Source organism: Rana temporaria, chromosome 9 (genome assembly GCF_905171775.1).
Source record: "Rana temporaria chromosome 9, aRanTem1.1, whole genome shotgun sequence".
NCBI classification, from domain to species: Eukaryota; Metazoa; Chordata; class Amphibia; order Anura; family Ranidae; genus Rana; species Rana temporaria.
Window position 1 is genome coordinate 83,686,122 of NC_053497.1, and position 20,429 is coordinate 83,706,550.

At 41.4% G+C, this 20,429-nt stretch overlaps 1 protein-coding gene across 1 annotated transcript in view; it reads right to left on the reverse strand.

Moving 5' to 3' along the window:
* The window catches only part of RNF128 (ring finger protein 128), a 175,202-nt gene extending 155,592 nt beyond the window's left edge, over nucleotides 1-19,610 (reverse strand). Inside the window, exon 1 of the mRNA XM_040323821.1 lies at nucleotides 19,080-19,610. Within this exon, the coding sequence (XP_040179755.1) occupies nucleotides 19,080-19,491 (412 nt within the window). The 5' untranslated portion in view covers nucleotides 19,492-19,610. The remainder of the gene's footprint in view (nucleotides 1-19,079) is intronic.
* Nucleotides 19,611-20,429: the final 819 nt, after the last annotated feature.

The following is a 20,429-nucleotide window of genomic DNA, read 5'->3' on the forward strand; positions in this document are numbered from 1 at the left end:
AGATATTTCCAATATGGTAATTGCTGGAGGGGTTAAAGGGGTTGTAAAGGTTTGTTTTTTATTTTCTAAATAGATTCCTTTAAGCTAGTGCATTGTTGGTTCACTTACCTTTTCCTTCAATTTCCCTTCTAAATGTTTTTTTTCTTTGTTTTCTTTGTCTGAATTTCTCACTTCCTGTTCCTCCTCAGTAAGCTGTTCTGGCTGATTAACCCCCCGGGGGTGATGGAGGCAAGCTTACAGAAAGTGAGAAATTCAGACAAAGAAAAACATTTTTTAGAAGGGAAATCGAAGGAAAAGATAAGTGAACCAACAATGCACTAGCTTAAAGAAACCTATATAGAAAATGAAAGACAAACTCTTACAACCCCTTTAAATGTTTTTTTTTTTATATGTCTTGGGAGAATTGCAGTACAATATCTGTTTGAGTTCCCTGACCTGTGCATCTGCTGCAGCCATTACAAAGGGTTCCCATTCTTCTTAATAGTTTTTATATTTAATTTAAAACACCAATGCAAGCAAAGTAAATCTGTCCATACATTAATGGTTGTCAGCCATCTTTCCTCTTCACTTTTACTTCACCTTCTTATATTTCTCGGGCGTTCTGATAGTGAGATCTCTGTTCATGAGTTTCCAGGTCTGCACACCTACTTCAGCCTTAAGATGGTCCTACACAACCATCTTTTCCTCATTCCCCTTCTACCCCCTCTTACATAGTCTGATATTTGTATTTTTTTTAAATACCCTTTTTGGGAACACATCTCTGTGCTTCCTGGTTTCTTGCCTACATAAGAATAACAAATTAGTTGCCTGAAGCCCCCTGGGTTAGCTACTCCAGGCATCCCAGGGGGCTGTGGGGTAACCTACTGATCATGTCCTGTGTCATGGGGTGGGGGGCAACAATCTCTTCTTGGTTTTTGCACCCGGTGCCCTGATGACACACCACAGCCATCATGGGGCCAGCTGCAGGAACCAGAAGAGACAGCTGGCCCCCAAAGATGCCTTTTCCATCGGAGAAGACCCCGCCATCGTGATGGGCATCCCGGCTTTGTTATTACTGGAAGAAGACCCCCCAGTCCGGCCACTGGAAGAGAAAGAAGTGGTCGAAGATCGACTTCTAGGGCACAGTCAACGAATCGTCCATGGAGGAGGGGCTGGAGCCATGAGGTCGATGAAGAGGCCGCACCGGCGTAGAGATCAGTACTCCGCCCAGAGCTGGGGCCAGAGGATGTGCTGGGTGGATATCCCCAAGCAGAAGCAAAGCGACAGGGGCGCAGCTACGGGCAGAGCCGATGCAGGTCACGCTTTTCAAGAATGGCATACTTCATCTGGAGAAAGAGGGGTGGTCAGAGTGACAGCTGGACTCCCTGAAGAGGGACCATCAGTACAAGCTGTCAGCACCTCTATCAGCACCAATGATAATTTAGAAATCAACCCAGGAATACAAAAACCTACTGTTCCTGAAATTTGTTTAAAAGAGGCATTGCCTTGTGCTTTATCGTCTCTGGGTTTTCATCTCAAGATTTGGCTTGGCGAATACATTGATCTATTATCTTTATTGCCTTGTTCCAAAGAATTTCTTTATAAGAGTGAGAGGAGAGGTGACAAAGTCACAGGATGATCGCAGAAGACCTGTGGCGCGATCTTTTAATAATTGGCTACTTCTTCTGTATCTGGTCTTCTGTATCTTTTCTAGTGTGTTGTGTGAAAAATTCCCAGAAAAAAGTGGTGGCCTTTTCCATCATGTTGATATAGTATTAGAGGCTTTTAATTTTTTTGGAGGAATAGGCCTGGTTTGCATATACGACGAGTCTTCCCGGCAGAAACTTTACCCTACTTTAGTGTGGGGTACAAAAGATGTTGGATTGTGGCTCAGTCTTTTTGTGCCACAAAGACCATCGTATGCCAGACAGCAACAGGTTAGTACTAATGTCAATCAACCCTCATACAAAAAAGGAATATGTTTTTCATTCAATAATGCACAATGTTGATGGCCTGCAAATTCAGGCTTGAGTGTGCTTTCTGTGCAGGATCACACCCTATCACGAAATGTTTTAAAAAGTTGGCCAATGCAGCTTCACAATTAAACAGGTAATTGATTTTTAAAGGCAGCATCCCCGGTGAAACGAACTGAAATGCTTCCATGGCTGTGGGTATACCCCGACCGCAAGAAGGCTCATCTCATGTTTAATAGGATTAGCCAAGGTTTTATTGTCATATTTTGATGGTGTAGGATGTATGCAAAACTTTAAATCAGTATAAAGTTTGCAGTCCATAGTTAGGTTAAAATTAGAAAAATAACCTAAAATTAGAAAAAGAACCTAAAGCAAGTAGGGTTGCTGGTCCTTTTAGTCCCCCCCCCCCTTTTCCGAACTTTAGACATTGCCCCAAAGAAAGAGCCAAATGAATATTGCTTAATTCACCAAAGCGGCGACTTGGTCGTCCTCTCACACTTTCACTAAATTCTATAAGGTTGATGTAAGTTGATGTTAGTGCATCTTTGGATGCTTCTTTCAGCCGCAAAGTTTTGCAGGCGGTTGTTTAGAGTTGCAACTCCTCAGTGGAGGAGCTCTGTTTGTTTTTATTTTTTGGATATTTATTTTAGCAAAAAGTAAAAAATATTTTTTTTTTCAAAATTTTCGCTCTTTTGTTTTTATAGCGCAAAAAATAAAAACCGCAGAGATGATCAAATACCACTGAAATAAAGCTCTATTTGTGGGGGAAAATAGGATTTTATGCTCACCATAAAATCTCTTTCTCCGAGTTCATGAACGGACACAGCACCCACCCCTCCTTTTAATGTTTGTACTACTTTTTGACAAACTGACCCGCGAGATGCAGAGAGATGTTATACCCAGAGGGGCCGCCCCCTGGGCGGGGCTAGGGTGTGTATGATAAGTTTAACCTTTTCTATAAGTTTCTGCCTAGTCACTCTTAAAGGAAGGCTAATACCCACTATGTCAAGATTAAAGCTGTGTCCGTCCATGAACGAAAGAGAAAAAAGGATGTAAATTTTGTTTGGGTACACTGTTGCACGACCGCACAATTGTCAAAAAATGGCCTAAAGAACTAAAGTCTGCAGTACTTAACTCTCCTTCAATGGTCCAAGGTCCCTCACCAGCATCTTCCATTTGGCTTATGCTGGATGTTGGGATATGGCTGTCTTTATTGGTCGGTGCAGGATGACATTACACCTGTGCATGCACAGGGGTTCAGTCATCCCTAGCACACAGGATCTATACCAAAATGTAAACTGCAGACTACAAGCAGGTTTATTTGTATTACAGAAGAAACTGCTCACAGTTTTTTAATTAGACACTTGAGGTACGCTTTAACTCATATACAGTAAATTATTCAGTACACCAAGACAATGCAAGGAAACAGCTGCCTTAAAAAACTTTTATGGATTTATAGCCTTGTACAGTGATGGTGACCAAGCTGTATTGCTTAATTATGGTGGAGAGAAGTGTGGTCACTGACCTGACTATGCATTTGACGGAGGTGCCTGGATTACAAGAAGGGCTTCCAAAAAAGTTAACAGGTAAGGCAGTTTAGATATATGTGTATGTGTTTTAAACTGCATACAGTAATAGGATGTTTGCTTAAAGTTCAGCTTTAAAGAGGAAGTAAACCCTGATGAGTTTTACTTCCTTTTTTTCCCCCTGCAAAGTAAAAACATAATGTGCTAGTATGCATCGCATACTAGCACATTATGTGACACTTATCTGCAAAACAAAGCCTGCGCTGTCCCTGCTGCAGGCTGCATCCATGTTCACCTGTCTTCATTCTGGGACCACAGGCTCTGGCTCTGTGACTGGCTGGAGTCAAGTGACGTAACTCCTGGGCCACTGCTTCTTTACAGCGCATGCGCTAATGAAATCATAGGTGTAGTGTACAGCAAATATCTCATAAACGGCACATTTTTAGGAGATATTTACAGTACCTATAGGTAAGCCTCATTATAGGTATAACTGGTTTACAACCTCTTTAAAAGGTGGCATGCTTTTACCCTTTGGTGCATTTTTGCAACTCGTGTGATAACACATGCATTAGCACAAGGTAAGCTACATTATAACCATTAACGCACTACACCGGGAAAGTGGGGATTCAGCCCAAAACATCAATAGGTTATCTTCACTAATTGTCCAGTGGAAGTATAGAGATAATCCTGGCACTAGCACCAGAATGGAAATAAAACTAACCCTGGCACTTTATACACAAACACATATCTGGCTATGTAAGCAAACCTTTTACCCCCAGAGGAGCAATTATATTCATTACTTGGCAACGCTGTGAATCCGTAACAGTACTAGATGCTTAACAGAGATATGACACAGGCTACAGAGAATTGATTGTATTGTTAAAGGAAAATTATAATGGTTTTGCGTCAATTTTTAAAATTAATATTTTTAACCCTTTCTCACCACTAAGACCTTTTAAAGAAATCTAAATGCCAGATGTGCATTCTGGTTTTCCCAGTCCTGTGATCACTGTGATTGACCCAGTTATAAACAATGACGAGGAGCTAACATTTGGGGGGAGATTTACTAAAACTGGAGAGTGCAAAATCTTGTGAAGCTGTGCATTGTGGCCAATCAGCATCTAACTTCAGCTTGTTCAATTAAACTTTGCAATAAAACCTGGAAGCTGATTGGTTTCTATGCAGAGCTGAACCAGATTTTGCACTCTCCAGTTTTAGTAAATCAACTCCTTTGTGTCTGTTTAAAGTTCTTTAAAGTAAATATGACGTTTAACTGAAATTACATGTACCATGAAAAGTTGTATTTTTTTTTTTTTTTTTTAAATACTTGTATTCATTTTTATTCCCCCTCCATTTTTTGCATTTCAGCACTGCCGATCTCCTGCAGCCTCTTCTATCTACCTTTCTGTCTCCATGTCTAAAAGTAGCCTAGCACTCCACCTGCTGGCTGTAAAAGGAAATCAGAAGTCATTTATCTGTAATCATCTGAAAACAAAGTTGTCTTTCTTGTTTCTTTTTAAACCCCCGTTCACATCGGTGCGAATCAACAGGTCATATTAAATTGGAGCCTATCGCCGGCAATAGGAGAGATTTACAAAAGTAGTTCCTACACTACTTTTGGCGAATTTGGGGAGAAATTTCAATAGACATCTATCTGTGCATGAACCCGCACAGATGTCTTTCAAGACGTCCCCAAAGTCAGACTGAAATGCGGCTTTGAAATCATGCAAAATCAGATGAACTCGCACAATATCAAAGCCGTGTTCAGTGTGAACGAAGGCTTAATAGTATATTTTTTTTGTTTAAATTATTATTTATTTAGAAATTTGCTCTTATGGTACACTCTGTGCTTTCAATCACATACAAAAAATATACATTGAAAAACATTTAATTATATTTCCATAAGACATTATTTTTATCGTCAAACGTGTAGCCTTTTGTGTATTATTTCTATTTTTCTTTTTCCTTCTTCCCTTCCCCCCCCTCACCACCTCCTCCCCACCCCCCTCCGTCATCACCTTATTTGTACCCTATTGTGTCTAAAGCCCTGTACACGCGATCGGTCCATCCGATGAAAACGGTCTGATGGATCCGCATACAACGATATTTTGTCTTCCCTCTGGCCCCTAGGAAACCCCACCACCTCTGTAGCGATACAGATCAGGATGTGAGCTTTTTTCATTTTTTTTTTTTAAAGAAGTCAGGAGGGCAATGATTTGCTCACAATTTAAAACGTATTTTCCTTTGTGTCAGGGCTTTAAACAATTCCTGCTTCTGGCTGAAAGGATCTTTTTAACATTTATTTTTGTTTGCATTGGTATTTGTTTCCCAGAGTATTGCCCACCCCCTATGCTCTTTTTGACATAGGTAGAGGAACCCGTCCATATGGGTGAAAAAAGTGCTGCTCACCCCAAATTAGGTAACAAAACCAAAACTAGAGGCAAACAAATATTTTATTGATACAAAATTACATAAAGTTTCAAAAAGAAAGTGCAATTATTAAGACATGAGCTCTGGTATATGTACCCTCTATACTGATGACAGTAATCCCATAGGAGACCGAGTATTAAAGGCAAGCCGCTGTATAGAATGTTTTGCTATACAGTGGCTTGCCTTTATTACTCTGTCTTCTATGGGAATACTGTAATAAACTCTTAGACTGAATTTGAGAATCCATAATTGTATATACATAACGGAACTCCAATTGTAAAACACATAAGGAGCTGACACTCAATCTATCATTGAATTAAGGTGCATGTGTTGGCCCTGTCTCACTTTTCTCCCACTCAGCAGATGTGATCTCTCGGAAAAAGAAAAAACTGCGCCAACTCTAGTAGCCAGCTATGAGACTGGAAAAATGTTCAATATAATTTAAACCATAAAATCAATTATTAAAAAATGACTAGTAGATGAATTAGTCCAAAAAGTAAATGTCCTGAAAAAAGGGCACAAAAAATATGCAGCAGAAAACTGTACAGCTCGATACTGATGTCACCACAGTGAGAAGTATTACAGGTCAGTGAAGCCACCACCACATAGATAGCCTCTTACCAGATGGCTAAGAGGGAATAGCCTTAAACAAGATACACCGCTCTCCAGGGGAATCCTAATCACATTCATCCAAGGGAAAGGTCTCCAGGGGAGAAGAGCCTGCTATCCAGCGAGTCCAATCCTCCACACAGAAATAGAGTGGCAGCCCGTCCACTCAGAGATCACGTAGTCACGTTGTCCCCAGAATAGAAATACAAATGTTGTAAAAACATCAAGCATAAAAACAAGTGCCGGCCGGCAATGAGAGCCCTTCCTCGTTCACATAGAGCGCGGTAGCGTCACAGAATCTGGTCTCCCACAGTACACAGAACATGGGAATTCAATTATTTTTAGTAAATGTAAACCGCTAAATACCTTTTCTCATAAGCAGTATAGAGCAGTCTTGTGACTTCTATCAGTGTCTGGTTAAAGCTTATAGGAGGATTTTTCATACTGCACTGGCTGTCCTATCAGGATGCAGGGCCCCTGACCCTCTCTCTGGACAGTGCTGATTGGCCCTGTGCTAATCACATGCACTCTCTCAAGAAAAAAAATACTCTCCAGCAATACACACCAAACAGAGTATGTGCAGCCTGACTCCAGTAGCTCTGTCTTATCCATACATGTTATGGGGACAATGCAAGAAGAGGAGGATCTGTGCATACAGGATGAAACAGCCTTTTTACACAATGAAGAGGATTAACACCTTAGGTTCCACAGTCAGTATACCAAGCAGGCTTTACTGCATATACAGACTGATTTTACTGTTGTAGGTTTAGTAACACTTACATTTTTTTGCCTGTATAGTAACTTGAAGGTAGCGCAGGCACCTTTTCAAAGTCGCTGCAACTTTAAGTCGCATAGATTGAAACTGGTGCCTTTGAAATTAATGGCTTGTGACTTTGTGTTCAATGTCGCATGGCAAGTCGCACTAGTGGAAACGGAGCCTTATGCCCTGTACACAGGATCGGAATTTCCGATGGGATAAAATCCGATGGAATTTTCCTTTCAAGCTGTCTTGCATACACACTGTCAGACCAAATTCCGACCGTCCAAAATGCGGTGACGTCGATCTGATCATCTCCCACAGCTACTACCCTTTGTTCCACTTGACCCTCCCTTTTAGATTGTAAGCTCTAACGAGCAGGGCCCTCCTGTATTGATTTGTATTGTGACTGTACTGTCTTCCCTGATGTAAAGCGCTGCGCAAACTGTTGGCGCTATATAAATCCTGTATAATAATAATAATATAATTTGATCAATATCAATCAGAGAAGAATTGTAAAATCAAAAAGCCTAAAAAGCAGTCACTAGATGGCGGTGTTGCCTTATTAGATCACCCTCTGCACACAAAAATAAATATAAGATCATTTGAAAATGATTCAGAAGAATGCTTAAAAAAGAAACCTTGATTTGTAGTATATTTTTAATTTAATTCCTGTCAGATATGCAGGCTGTTACACAAATTGCTTTCTTCTGCAGCATATTTTAATTGCTGGGAGAACGATACAAGGAGGACTCATTCCTGAGGTCGTTTGAAGTTAGACCCCGAGTCCTTGCTTCATACAATGACCCCATCCTGATAGTGTGGATCCAGTAATCACAATGAACTATACAAAATAACAAGTCCATTAAAAATTGAAACTTTTGATGGATCAAGTAATGAAACTGCACAGTTTGATTAGGCATCAAATTACCTGCAAGATAATACAGCTCAGCTCCGGCAACACAAAACCCTGAATGTAAGATTTGTTATGCTCTAAGAATAGATTCTAGAATAATATCTATTCTGCACAAAGTCAGAAATCCAGGATACGATACATCTCTGGGAGATAGTTCATGGATATGCTTCCTAATCACACTCATGAAGCATAAGACAGAAGGCTCAGATTGACTTTTTGTTGGGTTATGGATTTTCATATTCATGCTGTAGAGATTTTCATTATTTAAAAAATAATGCAAGACCAAATGTTTTCTGACAGAGATACATTATCCCACATACATGAAGAAACCATGTCCAAACACTGTTGCTCCCCCTCAGGTAAGGCAGTGTTGGATCTTTTATGGCATGGCTCTCTCATCTTCTCCTCTTTCCGTAGTGGCCGGGTACATCACAAAATTGTCTAGGCTTGCATGTTTGTACCTCACTGTGCTTTTCCCTTTACCTGAAGGCATTTATAATGCCTTAACATCCAAGCGCTTTCTTAAGCCTGGTACATGCGATGAAAATATCATCCTTTTTTTTTTTTTTTTTACGCTCATAACAAAAGCGAATAGGTTACTAAAAGTGTGAAAATTCTCTAAAAACAGAATACAACTTCCTACAATGATCTAATGTATGGTATTGTAATGGATTCTTTCGTTTCCGGGCGTGAACGAACACTCGATTTTTTTCAGATGAGAACTGAACTGATTAAATGAAAATCATTCATTCTGGTGTTGTGCGAGAAAAAAATGTGCTTGTCCCTTCAGATAATTTCTAGGGCTGTTACTGATTAAAATTTTCATGTTCGATTAATCGATTTTTTTTAATCGATTAATCGACTAATTTCGAATACTTGTAAAAGAAGACTGTAATATCAACAATCTCCCCCACTGTAATATATCCACGTCATCTCCCCCACTGTAATATCCGCAATCTCCCCCACTGTAACAGACATCCCCCCCCCCACTGTAACAGACATCTCCCCCCCACTGTAACAGACATCTCTCCCCCCTGTAACAGACATCTCCCCCCACTGAAACAGACATCTCTCCCCCCTGTAACAGACATCTCCCCCCACTGAAACAGACATCTCCCCCCCACTGAAACAGACATCTCCCCCCCTTGTAACAGACATCTCCCCCCACTGTAATATCAGACATCTCCCCCCACTGTAATATCAGACCTCTCCCCCACTGTAATATCAGACATCTCTACCCCGCTGTAATATCAGACATCTCCCCCACTGTAATTTCAGACATCTCCCCCACTGTAATGGACATCTCTCCCACTGTAATGGACATCTCCCCCACTGTAATATCAGACATCTCCCCCACTGTAATATCCGCAATCTCCCCCCACTGTAACAGACATCTCCCCCCCACTGTAACAGACATCTCCCCCCACTGTAACAGACATCTCCCCCCACTGTAATATCAGACATCTCCCCCCACTGTAATATCAGACATCTCCCCCCACTGTAATATCAGACATCTCCCCCCACTGTAATATCAGACATTTCCCCCCACTGTAATATCAGACATCACCCCCCACTGTAATATCAGACATCTCCCCCACTGTAATATCAGACATCTCCCCCACTGTAATGGACATCTCTCCCACTGTAATGGACATCTCCCCCACTGTAATATCAGACATCTCCCCCACTGTAATGGACATCTCCCCCAGCAGACATACCAGAATAGAAGCCGGCAGACCCCCTCCGTCTGAATCCATGAGCAGTTGAGGGGTGATGACGCCAGCGCGCCGCTCTAGGAGCTCACCTAGGCCGCCGGCGGGTGGACCACGATGGCCGCCGCTCCAGAGCTAGGCCGAAGCCGCGGACTTTCCTATGGGCTAGGCAGCGGAGACCCGGAAGACGACGGAGAGGTGAGTAACCGATCAAAATAATTGTAATCGATCAAAAAATGTATGATTAATCAAAGGATTAATCGTTAATTTCCGCAGCCCTAATAATTTTGCATGATCATGATTGGCTTTCGAAAGCTTTGAACCAGCGAACAGATTATCTGATGATCACTCCAAAATATGTATTTTTTGTCTGATTTTCTCATCATATGTACTAGGCATTGGAGTGAATGTGTGGACTTATCTTTGCTTCTAAAGTCTACCTAGGTAGACTATCTTCAGAGGTCCCCAAAATACAAATGCACATATGTAAATATCAACAGCTTCAGTGATATTTTGCAGCTTTCTCTCACCCCATGCCTTAGAGCCGGTTCACACTGGGGCGACTTGCGATCCGACTTCATGTCGCCTCAAGTCGTCCCAAGTCGTGCTGTAGAGAAAAACAATGGAAGTGAATGGGAGCGGTGTTAATACACACGACTCAAGGCGATCCGACTTCAGAAAAGGTTCCTGTACTACTTCAATCCGACTTGTAGGCGATTTGTACCCATTGATTTCAATGGAAGTCGCCTCAGAAGTCGGATCACTGTCTTAACTGAAGCTACTTTCCAGGAAGATAACATACATTTCTCAGGCAAACCCCTCCCTCCCCCTCCCTCTTCCAGAGCTGATTGTTGTTTTATTGGCCACTGGAATGTCTCCTGTCCTGGAGACGACTTCAAGTCGTGTTGTAAATCTCCCCAGATCGCCCTGTGGTTCATATTCAAGTCGTGTTGGAATCGCCTCTGGAAGTCGCGCTGGAAGTCAGATCGCCCCAGTGTGAACCGGCTCTTACTATTAGCCAAACAGTTGACATTTGTCCTTTACTCCTGTTTCGATGACAACTGTAACATTTTAAGATTTCCAATTTTTGTCCCTTTAACAGTGGTCTCTAGGATAGAAAGCAAGAATGAATATCAGCAGAAACACAGAAAGCACTAGAAATCTTATCTTTTTTAAACCTTTATGAATCTATCCAAAACTTGAAAAAGTTTTGGCTTGTGTTCCAGTGACTTAAAGTTGTTCAATGTCCTACAATGTTTGTTGATTGTGCTGGCATGACCTGACCACCATTGTACATCAGCAGGTTTTCACATAACCATACACACTTGGCTCAACCAAGTTGAAACAGACCTTGCCCATTTATTTATTTATTTTTAATTTGCGTGTTAGTACAGTAACTTTATAATGGCAGATTGCTTCCAAAGATCTTATCTATGTGCTGAAAATCTCCTTAAATCACTATTGGATACTGACATTTTGTTTTTGGAATCAGTGACAACCAACATACAGTTATCATCGACTCTTCCGATGTCACATGATCCCACTCATGCACGCTAGAGGATGGTTCTGAAACACGCTCCTCCATAGTGGCTTGGGCCTGTCAGCTGGGAGTCTGCAAGGCCATGCTGGGAGCCACAGGAAGAAGGTGATGACCTAGCAGGGAAAGAGGGAGCTGCAGCTGTGATCAGGAAAAAGCTCCTAAAAGTGTAGAGTTCCTTAGAAATTAAAAATATATGTTTTAATGGCAAGAATTAACCTTTTCAGACACAAATTAAAGCTGAAAGTGTTAAATGTGGTAAATGTATTAGTACTTTTTACTTAAATGTTCCAACGTTTCTTTATATGAATGGTGGGGTAACAGAGGAAGGATAGGCAGACAATCTTCTGTTAGTACAAAGAACAGCAGTCAAACCAGTTTTGCAAACCTATTTCAACTATATTTCCTAAAGGGGTCAGTCAGGAGATGTCCGGTACCTGCTGATTGCTAAAGATAAGAGGTGTCTGTGAGTAGCCAGAGATGGTCCAATTGTTACAGGCTTTTAAATATTGCTTGCAATTTTTGTTGGTTCTTAGCAACAAGAGAGAACATAATCTGTTATTCATTGTTGGTTGGTACATCACAAGTATGACAGGAGCATTAAAAGGTGACTCGTTTTATGCTAAATTCAGCGCTTACTACTAGTTTCCTAGGTTAGACTGGCTTCAATAATAGTAGCCTATAGGATTCTCTCATGAGAGGTGCACGTTGGGCAAGCTCTTCACAAAAATGTATTGACCAAGCTGGGTGTGATGTTACTGTATCCAGAAAAAAAAGAGAAGGTAAAGAGGATATAGATGGTATGCTGTCTATGGTCAGCTTTAGCCTGCACCTGTATAGCCCTGCATACTATGCTTAATGAATTTTACAGAAACAATCATAAAAAAACGCCCCTGTTGCTAAGAGACTTATACTAAGGTGATTGGCCTGTTAGAATTATTTACAACATGTATTACATACAAAGAAAAAATAGACTTCCTCACTCATTATTACTAATGAAATACAATTCTAGTGAAATATTGCCTTTGTAAATATGTATAACTTATGACAACAGCTACAAACAGCACGTCATGTATCGGTCAGGAATGAGCAATAACGTGCAAATTGTCTGACTCGATCTACATTTGTGGCCTTATAGAAAGAAATGAGGAATGTATAAATGAGGTAATCCATAGCAACCAATGGAAATTCTCATGAAACCAAGATGGACTCCTGTTATAGCCATGGATATGGCACAGTGAATTAACACTTTATTCCTTGAACTTTTCTTGAAGAAGCGATTGGTATACCTCTCCTTCTGTGCCTGGAAAAAAGCCATCAAAATTCTTCTCTAGGTGGGAAGGCTTGGAATGTCCTCTCAATCAAACCTTTTTGAGAGAATGTTGCTGTATGAAGATATTCTATTTATGAGAATTTTATCTGGTCACAAGGGGAAAGCATGAGAACAATCCATTGTGACATGTACAGTGGCAGAAGTATCCAGTGAGACAGGCAAGCCTGTGCATTAGTAAAAACAAACCATGTTGTGTTTTATTCTATATCCCCAAGGCATAAGGTCAGCCCGTAGCACTCAAAGCTTTCAACATCCTTTCGCCAGACACTTCTGTTGTGTATGAGCACAGAAATGCATTTCATGACTTCTTTTTTATTTTATGCATAATTACTGAAAGTTTAAAACTGTCAAAAAACTTACAAACCAACTTTTAAAAGTAAGCTGTACTAAATATCGACTCAGATGACATGCAGGAAAGTCATGTTTGCCTGTGGTGCTTTAGGCCTGCAAACTGCAAACAAGCAATACGTATGATTCATTAATAACTGTACTGTTTGCTTTAAATTATGTTCTGCTATACATTGAGTTAGATGCAGGAAGCACCACCAGGGGTTTGTGCTAAATGAAATATAATTAAAGGATTCTGCTGAGTATTTAACTACAATTGTAAGTTGTACATTAGACTTTGTGTTTTACACTTCCACAAACTTCTGTATGAGAAACGCTTTGAGCAGATTTAAACAGGCATAAAAATCCTCATTTCCAAGCAGATCTGTTAGACAAACTGTATTCTTAAAGCAGAACTTCATTTTTTCAATCAACATTTTCTTTTTTTTTAATTCATATGCTGCTAACATTGGTAGATAGAAACTAGGGGCCAGATTCACATAGAATTGCCCTGGCGCAGCGTATCAGAGATACGTTACGCCGCCGTATCTTACCTGGCTCTAAGTCGATTCCAGGAAGATTTTGCGCCGTAAGTTACGGCGGCGTAGTGTATCTCTCGGCGCGTATTTCAAATTGGGCGGGTAGGGGGCGGATTTTAAATGAAGCGCGTCCCTGCGCCGATTGAACTGCGCATGCTCAGTTTTGAAATTTCCCCCCGTGCTTTGCGCGAAACGACGTCGCACCGACGTCATTTTTTGAACTTAGACGTGAGTTACATCCTTTCCTATTCACGGACGACTTACACAAAAAAATAAAAAATTAAATTCGACGCGGGAACGACGGCCATACTTTAACATGGCAAGTCTATCTATACGCCACAAAATAGCAGCTTTAACTATACGTCGGGAAAAGCTGACTAGCGACGACGTAAGAGAATGCGACCGCCGCGCGTACCTTTGTGGATCGACTGAAAAAACTAATTAGCATACCCGACGTGGAAAACGACGCAAACTCCACCCGGCGGGCGCCAAAGTATTGCACCTACGATCCGAAGGCGTACGAAGCCGTACGCCTGTCGGATCGAAGCCAGAAGCCGTCGTATCTTGGTTTGAGGATTCAAACTAAAGATACGACGCAGCAAATTTGAAAGTACGCCGGTGTATCAGTAGATACGCCGGCGTACTTCTTCTGTGAATCTGGCCCTTTAATTTTTTTCAGTTACTTCCAGTTTTCCAGGTCTAGGCCAATGATGTCACACACCTCAAGAGTCTTCAGGAGGGGTTTTCTCAGCTAAGTAAATCCTAATGCCTGCATCCCTGAGCTAAGGGCAAATGGATTCCAGGAAGTAAATGCTACATGAAACACACTATGGGGGTGTTTTTCAACGTGATTTATCAGCAAAATAAAGCTTGGAGACATGGATAAATGCTTTGAATATTAAAAATGAATGAAATAGCATTTTTGGTTTGTGGTGCTCAGTTTCAGTGTGGTTCTGCTTTAATCTGGCCATACACTGATCAAAATTAGGTTGGTCCCTGCTGGATTTTGATTAATGTATGGGCTCCCCTGCTCCACAGAAGTCAATTGTTTAATTAACAGATTTACAAAGGCATGTATCATAAACAAATACTATTTTATTAAAATACTTGCTTTCGCTTTTCTTAACCTTTATAGCATCTCAGCGATGGGAATGGTAGTTCTGTAGATTGCACCAGCAATGTAAAGAATAATCATTTTTTAACTTGTATCAGCAATATAAAGAATGATCATTCTGGAGTTTGTACCAGCAGTGCAAAGAATGATAGCTCTGAAGCTTGTACCAGAAAAGTAAAGAAAGATAGTTCTTGAACTTTTATCCGTGAAGAATAGAATGATTGCTCTGGTGCTTGTACCAACAATGTAAAGCATAAAGGTTCTGGAGCTTTTCCCAGCAAAGTAAAGAATAATTCTGTAGTTCTTAAACGTGTATCAGCAATGTAAAGAATGATAGTTCTGAAGCTTATACCAGCAAAGTAAATAACAATAGTTCTGGAGCCTTTACCAGCAAAATAAAGAATAATAGCTTTTGACCTTGTACCAGCAATATAAAGAACGATAGTTCTGAAGCTTTCACCCGCAAAGTAAAGAATAGTTCTTGACCTCATATCCGTAAAGAAAAGAATAATTGTACTGGCACTTGAACCAACAAAGTAAAGAATAATAGTTCTTGAACTTGTATTAGTTAAGAAAAGAATGATTGCACTCGCACTTGAACCAACAAAGTAAAGAATAGAAGTTCTGGAGCCTTTACCAGCAAAGTAAAGAAAAAAAGTTCTTGAACTTGTACTAGCAATGTAAAGAATGATAATTGTGGAGCTTGTACCAGCAAAGTGAGCTATTAGATTTGGAGCTTGTACCAGTAAAGTTATGTATGCTAGATCTGGAGCCTTTACTGGCTAGGTAGAGAATTCTAGTTCTGGAGATTGTAGCGGTAACGTAAAGCATGATAGTTCTAGAGCTTGTACCAGTCAAGTAAAGAATGCTAGTTCTGGAGCCTTTACCAGCAAAGTAGAGAATAATAGTTCTGGAGCCTTTGCCAGAAAAGTAGAGAATAATAGTTCTGGAGCTTGTACCAGCAACGTAAAAGACAGTGGACCGGATTCAGAAAGAGATACGACGGCGTATCTCCTGATACGCCGTCGTATCTCTGAGTTCCGCCGGTCGTATCTATGCGACTGATTCAGAGAATCAGTTACGCATAGATATCCCTAAGATCCGACAGGTGTAATTGTCTTACACCGTCGGATCTTAGGCTGCAATTCCAGGCTGGCCGCTAGGTGGCGCTTCCGTATTTTTACACAAGGAATATGCAAATGAGGATTTACGCCGATTCAGAAACGAACGACCGCCCGGTGCTTTTTTTTTTTACGTCATTTGCGTTTGGCTTTTTCCACCGTATAGTTACCCCTGCTATATGAGGGGTAGCTAATGTTAAGTATGGCCGTCGTTCCCGCGCCGAGTTTTGAAATTTTACGTCGTTTGCGCAAGTCGTTTGCGAATACGGCTGGACGTAATTTACGTTCATTTCGAAAGCAATGACGTCCTTGCGACGTCATTTAGAGCAATGCACACTGTGAGTGGCTGCATATAAAAAGGTACCGATTTCTCCATTCCCCCTGCTGCTCCTCCTCTCCCTTCCACAGGCATTCAGCTGCTGCAGGAGGAAAATGGAGAGATTGGTTCCTCTATGCCAGTTTTTCTCAATATTTTTCAAGCCAGGGCACGCTTAAGCCCATGATTAGGGCTTTGTCGGCTGAGCAGAGACAGCGTCTAGGTAAATAATCGTGGGAATAACTGCCCGTTTTATTCCCCCCCCCCCATTATGGTGTGCCTTGTGTGCTTATGATGTCTTGTTAGTGCAGTGGCCCATCTATAGGGGGCGCCGCCCCCCCCCCCCTCCTGGAGTCATAAAAAAAAACAAAAATAAAACGGGCCCTTTAAGAATGTCGTTATGCCTCTGGCTCTCGCAAACAGTGGCGGCTGGTGCTCAAAATTTTTGGGGGGGCGCAAAAAAATAAAATAAAATTGCAGCCTCACTATGCCCATCAAATGCAGCCACTGTGCCATCAATTGTAACCACTGTGCCATGCCATCAAACGCAGCCACTGTGCCATGCCATCAAACGCAGTCACTGTGCCATGCCATCAAACGCAGCCACTGTGCCATGCCATCAAACGCAGCCACTGTGGCATCAATTGTCACCACTGTGCCATGCCATCAAACGAAGCCACTGTGCCATCAATTGTCACCACTGTGCCATGCCAAACGCAGCCACTGTGCCATCAATTGTCACCACTGTGCCATGCCATCAAATGCAGCCACTGTGCCATCAATTGTCACCACTGTGCCATGCCATCAAACACAGCCACTGTGCCATCAATTATCACCACTGTGCCATGCCATCAAATGCAGTCACTATGCCATCAATTCGCACCACTGTGCCATGCCATCAAATGCAGTCACTGTGCCATGCCATCAAACGCAGCCACTGTCTATGCCATCAAACAGTCACTGTGCCATGCCATCAAACACAGCCACTGTGCCATCAATTGTCACCACTGTGCCATGCCATCAAACGCAGCCACTGTGCCCCTCAATTGTCGCCACTGTGCCAATTGTCACCACTGTGCCCTTTAATTGTCGCCACTATGCCCATTGTTGCCACTGTGCATGTCACTGTGCCCTTTAATTGTCGCCACTGTGCCCATTGTCACCACCGTGCCCTTTGTCACCACTGTGCACATTGTTGCCACTGTGCATGTCACTGTGCCCTTTAATTGATGCCACTGTGCCCTTTGTCACCACTGTACCCATTGATGCCAATGTGCCCTTTGTCGCCGCTGGGCCCTGTAAAATGCACTTACCTTTCTGCTTCCACGTCCCTCGATGTCCTCTCCCGCCCTCGATGATGCTTCAGCCAATCAGGTTACCGATAACCAGAATCGGTGAACCTGATTGGCTGAGACGGCCGTCAGTCTTATACAAGGGACGCAGCCCCCGTATGTTCCGAGGATAAGACATCCGGGAGCCGAGGGGCTGTACTCGGAAAGCCGCTGGCTCTGATAGGCACTTCCGCACAGCCAACCGGCTAAATGGAAACCATGTTAAATGGACTGTAGTGTGTTTCTGCAAAAAAATGCATAGTTGTGAACCAGGCTTAAATGTATGATGGTATGCATCTGATGAAATTTGTAAGGGCAGTCATAGGTTCTGATGATCCTTAGCCACACTGACTTTCAACATTTGGTAGTGATTGTTCCTATTCATCAGTAATTAGGCCTTTTAAGACCCTGAAATATATTGACATGTTTTATGGGCATTTTTACAATTTAACTACATTTTCAGGCTGACACTTAACCGTGTGTTAAAGGTAGTAATACAGTGTAGTCACATCTACCTTCTAGGTTGCACACAATAAATGTTATATGTATAAAGACCTAGGAGCCCCAATGCAAGTTTTGGACTTCCCTCCACTAGCATTTAGCAAATTGCAGTGGAATTACAGGCAAACAACCCCTCATGGTTGAAGAGGAAGCTCATTTGTGACCATTGCATTGGCACAGTTGGCAGCATAGCCTTGGCCATATGATCTGATCTGTCAAGACACAGGGGTCTATTTATCAATCTATTCACTAAGGAATTACACAATTTTCATGCAATTTTGTAATGGATTTTTTTTTTTTTTTTTTTTAAAAGAGCAAATCTTGGGTGATACATTGATAACTAGACGCTCATTAAAATGATGCTGTCAACTCAGTCGTGACAAGTTTGCCTGCACCACTGCAAATTCAAACACAGTAGGGCAGGGCAGTAACGTGATGAGGAGGGGGATGCGGGAACCAACTCAGGACACTACAAAATACATATCTCTTCACAGCTATGACTGATGTGCTTCACATTTTGGTAAATTATGTCTAATCTGCTTGATTACTAGGGTGTTTATAAGCTCCTTTAACTGGACTGCATAATGCCATTGTAGCGTTTTAAGCTTTTAAAGAGAGAGATAAAGAGATAGAGATACAGCCAGATACATAAACTGTCACTAAAGAAATATGTTAAAGTAAAGTCACATCTTATCGCTAACAATGGTAGGGTTAATAGACTTCAAAATGAAATAAAATGCCATGTTTATATCTTAAAAGCCATCAACGCTGTGCATCTTCCACTGCTGAAATGAAATGTTTTTAATAAGCATGTGCCAGCGAATGAGTTCAATTGCATCTACAAAACCAACCGCCTTATACAAAAGTCATGCAGCAATTCCAGGTCACAGAGCTGCCTGTCACAACTGGAAAGAATTTGTTTTAAAGAGTTCACTGAAAACAATAGCAAGGCGACAGGGCTTTAGTACAGTGTATCATTAATGTAGACACAAACTAGTAGTAACAACTCAGAGGCAGACAGACAAATAGCATCCTTCAAGGAGTTAATTAGCACTTACCATAATGCACCATGGGAATGGTCTGATTGCCAGTGCTGGGGGGTGCATTATAGATCACCACTGCTTCTGCACCATTACTGGCAGCTAAGAGGATTTTTTCCGAAAATGTGCAATTTCCCCTTTCGATAAGAGCAATCCAGGGCTTTGTCTTGGTGGAGAATTTGGTGCCGAGATCACAGGCTTGCAAGTTAGGTGAAACAGGGATGCCTACAGTTCCTTGAGCGCCAGCTATACGCGAGTTTAGTCCATACAGGCCGCACTCACAGTACAGTATGACAGTGGAGTTTTGCTGGGGATTAAAATAGGATAAGTTTACATAGGCATTGGATTCCACTGTGCCTCCACCTTTCACCTTTAATAAAATTCTTAAAATCAGGAGCCAGTGGAGTGTAGATTCAGTCTTCCCAGTCATATCTTCATCTGTGAAACTTTAAAACAAAGATGTGCAAAGAGATTTTTATAGAATGATTAGTGTTGAGTGAGCACACGCTCTCCGCCAGGTATAATCTTCCTCTCCTGCAGGCTGGAGTTTCACTTCTGTGTAGGTAACTGATACCGCCTGAAGCAACATAAACCTGGGAGGTGACATTCTCCATTCCACCTGCCTTATCAAATAAACCCTTGACCAGAGCAACCAGCCAAGTTGACTTTAATGTAAATAAAAAGCCATTTCAGAGGACAGTGTCTGCTCTCTGCCAGGTGCACGTATTAGTGTCTATTCAAAGAGCACATCTGTATGCAGAATTGTGGAGTCAACAATTTTTTTTCTTTTAAAGGTTAAGTAAATTGTATGCCAACAGCCCATTAACCACATAAAATGACCTTAATCTAGTGTTAAAAATAAACACAATTCTCTGTGTCCAGAAGAAAAAACATGTACAGTCTGTAAAAAAGTAAGTACGCCTCATGAAATTTGTTGATTTTTTTTTAGCATATTTGAAATTTCGTTTGGTGGTATTCGATCACCATTGTTTTTTTTTTTTTTTTGCGATATAAATGAAAAAAAAATATATATTGTTTACTTTTTGCTATAAAACAAATCCAATAAAAAACAGGTAGGTTTGCAGTTGTGCCATACGCTTTCTATTTTCGGATGTTGGATTGAACAGTACTCTGGGAGATATTCAAAGCTTGGGTTCGTTTTATATAACCTAACTGTGCTTCAGCCCTGGTTCACACTGATGCTACTTTGAAATTGTGCTACTTTACTTGAAGTAGCGTGATTTCAAAGTAGCAAGGTCAGCGCGATTTCAGGTGCTACTTGATAGACATTTGTGTGGCTTCATACACAGATGTCTATAGAAATCGCACCTGAAATCGGCAAAAGTAGTGCAGGAACTACTTTTGCAA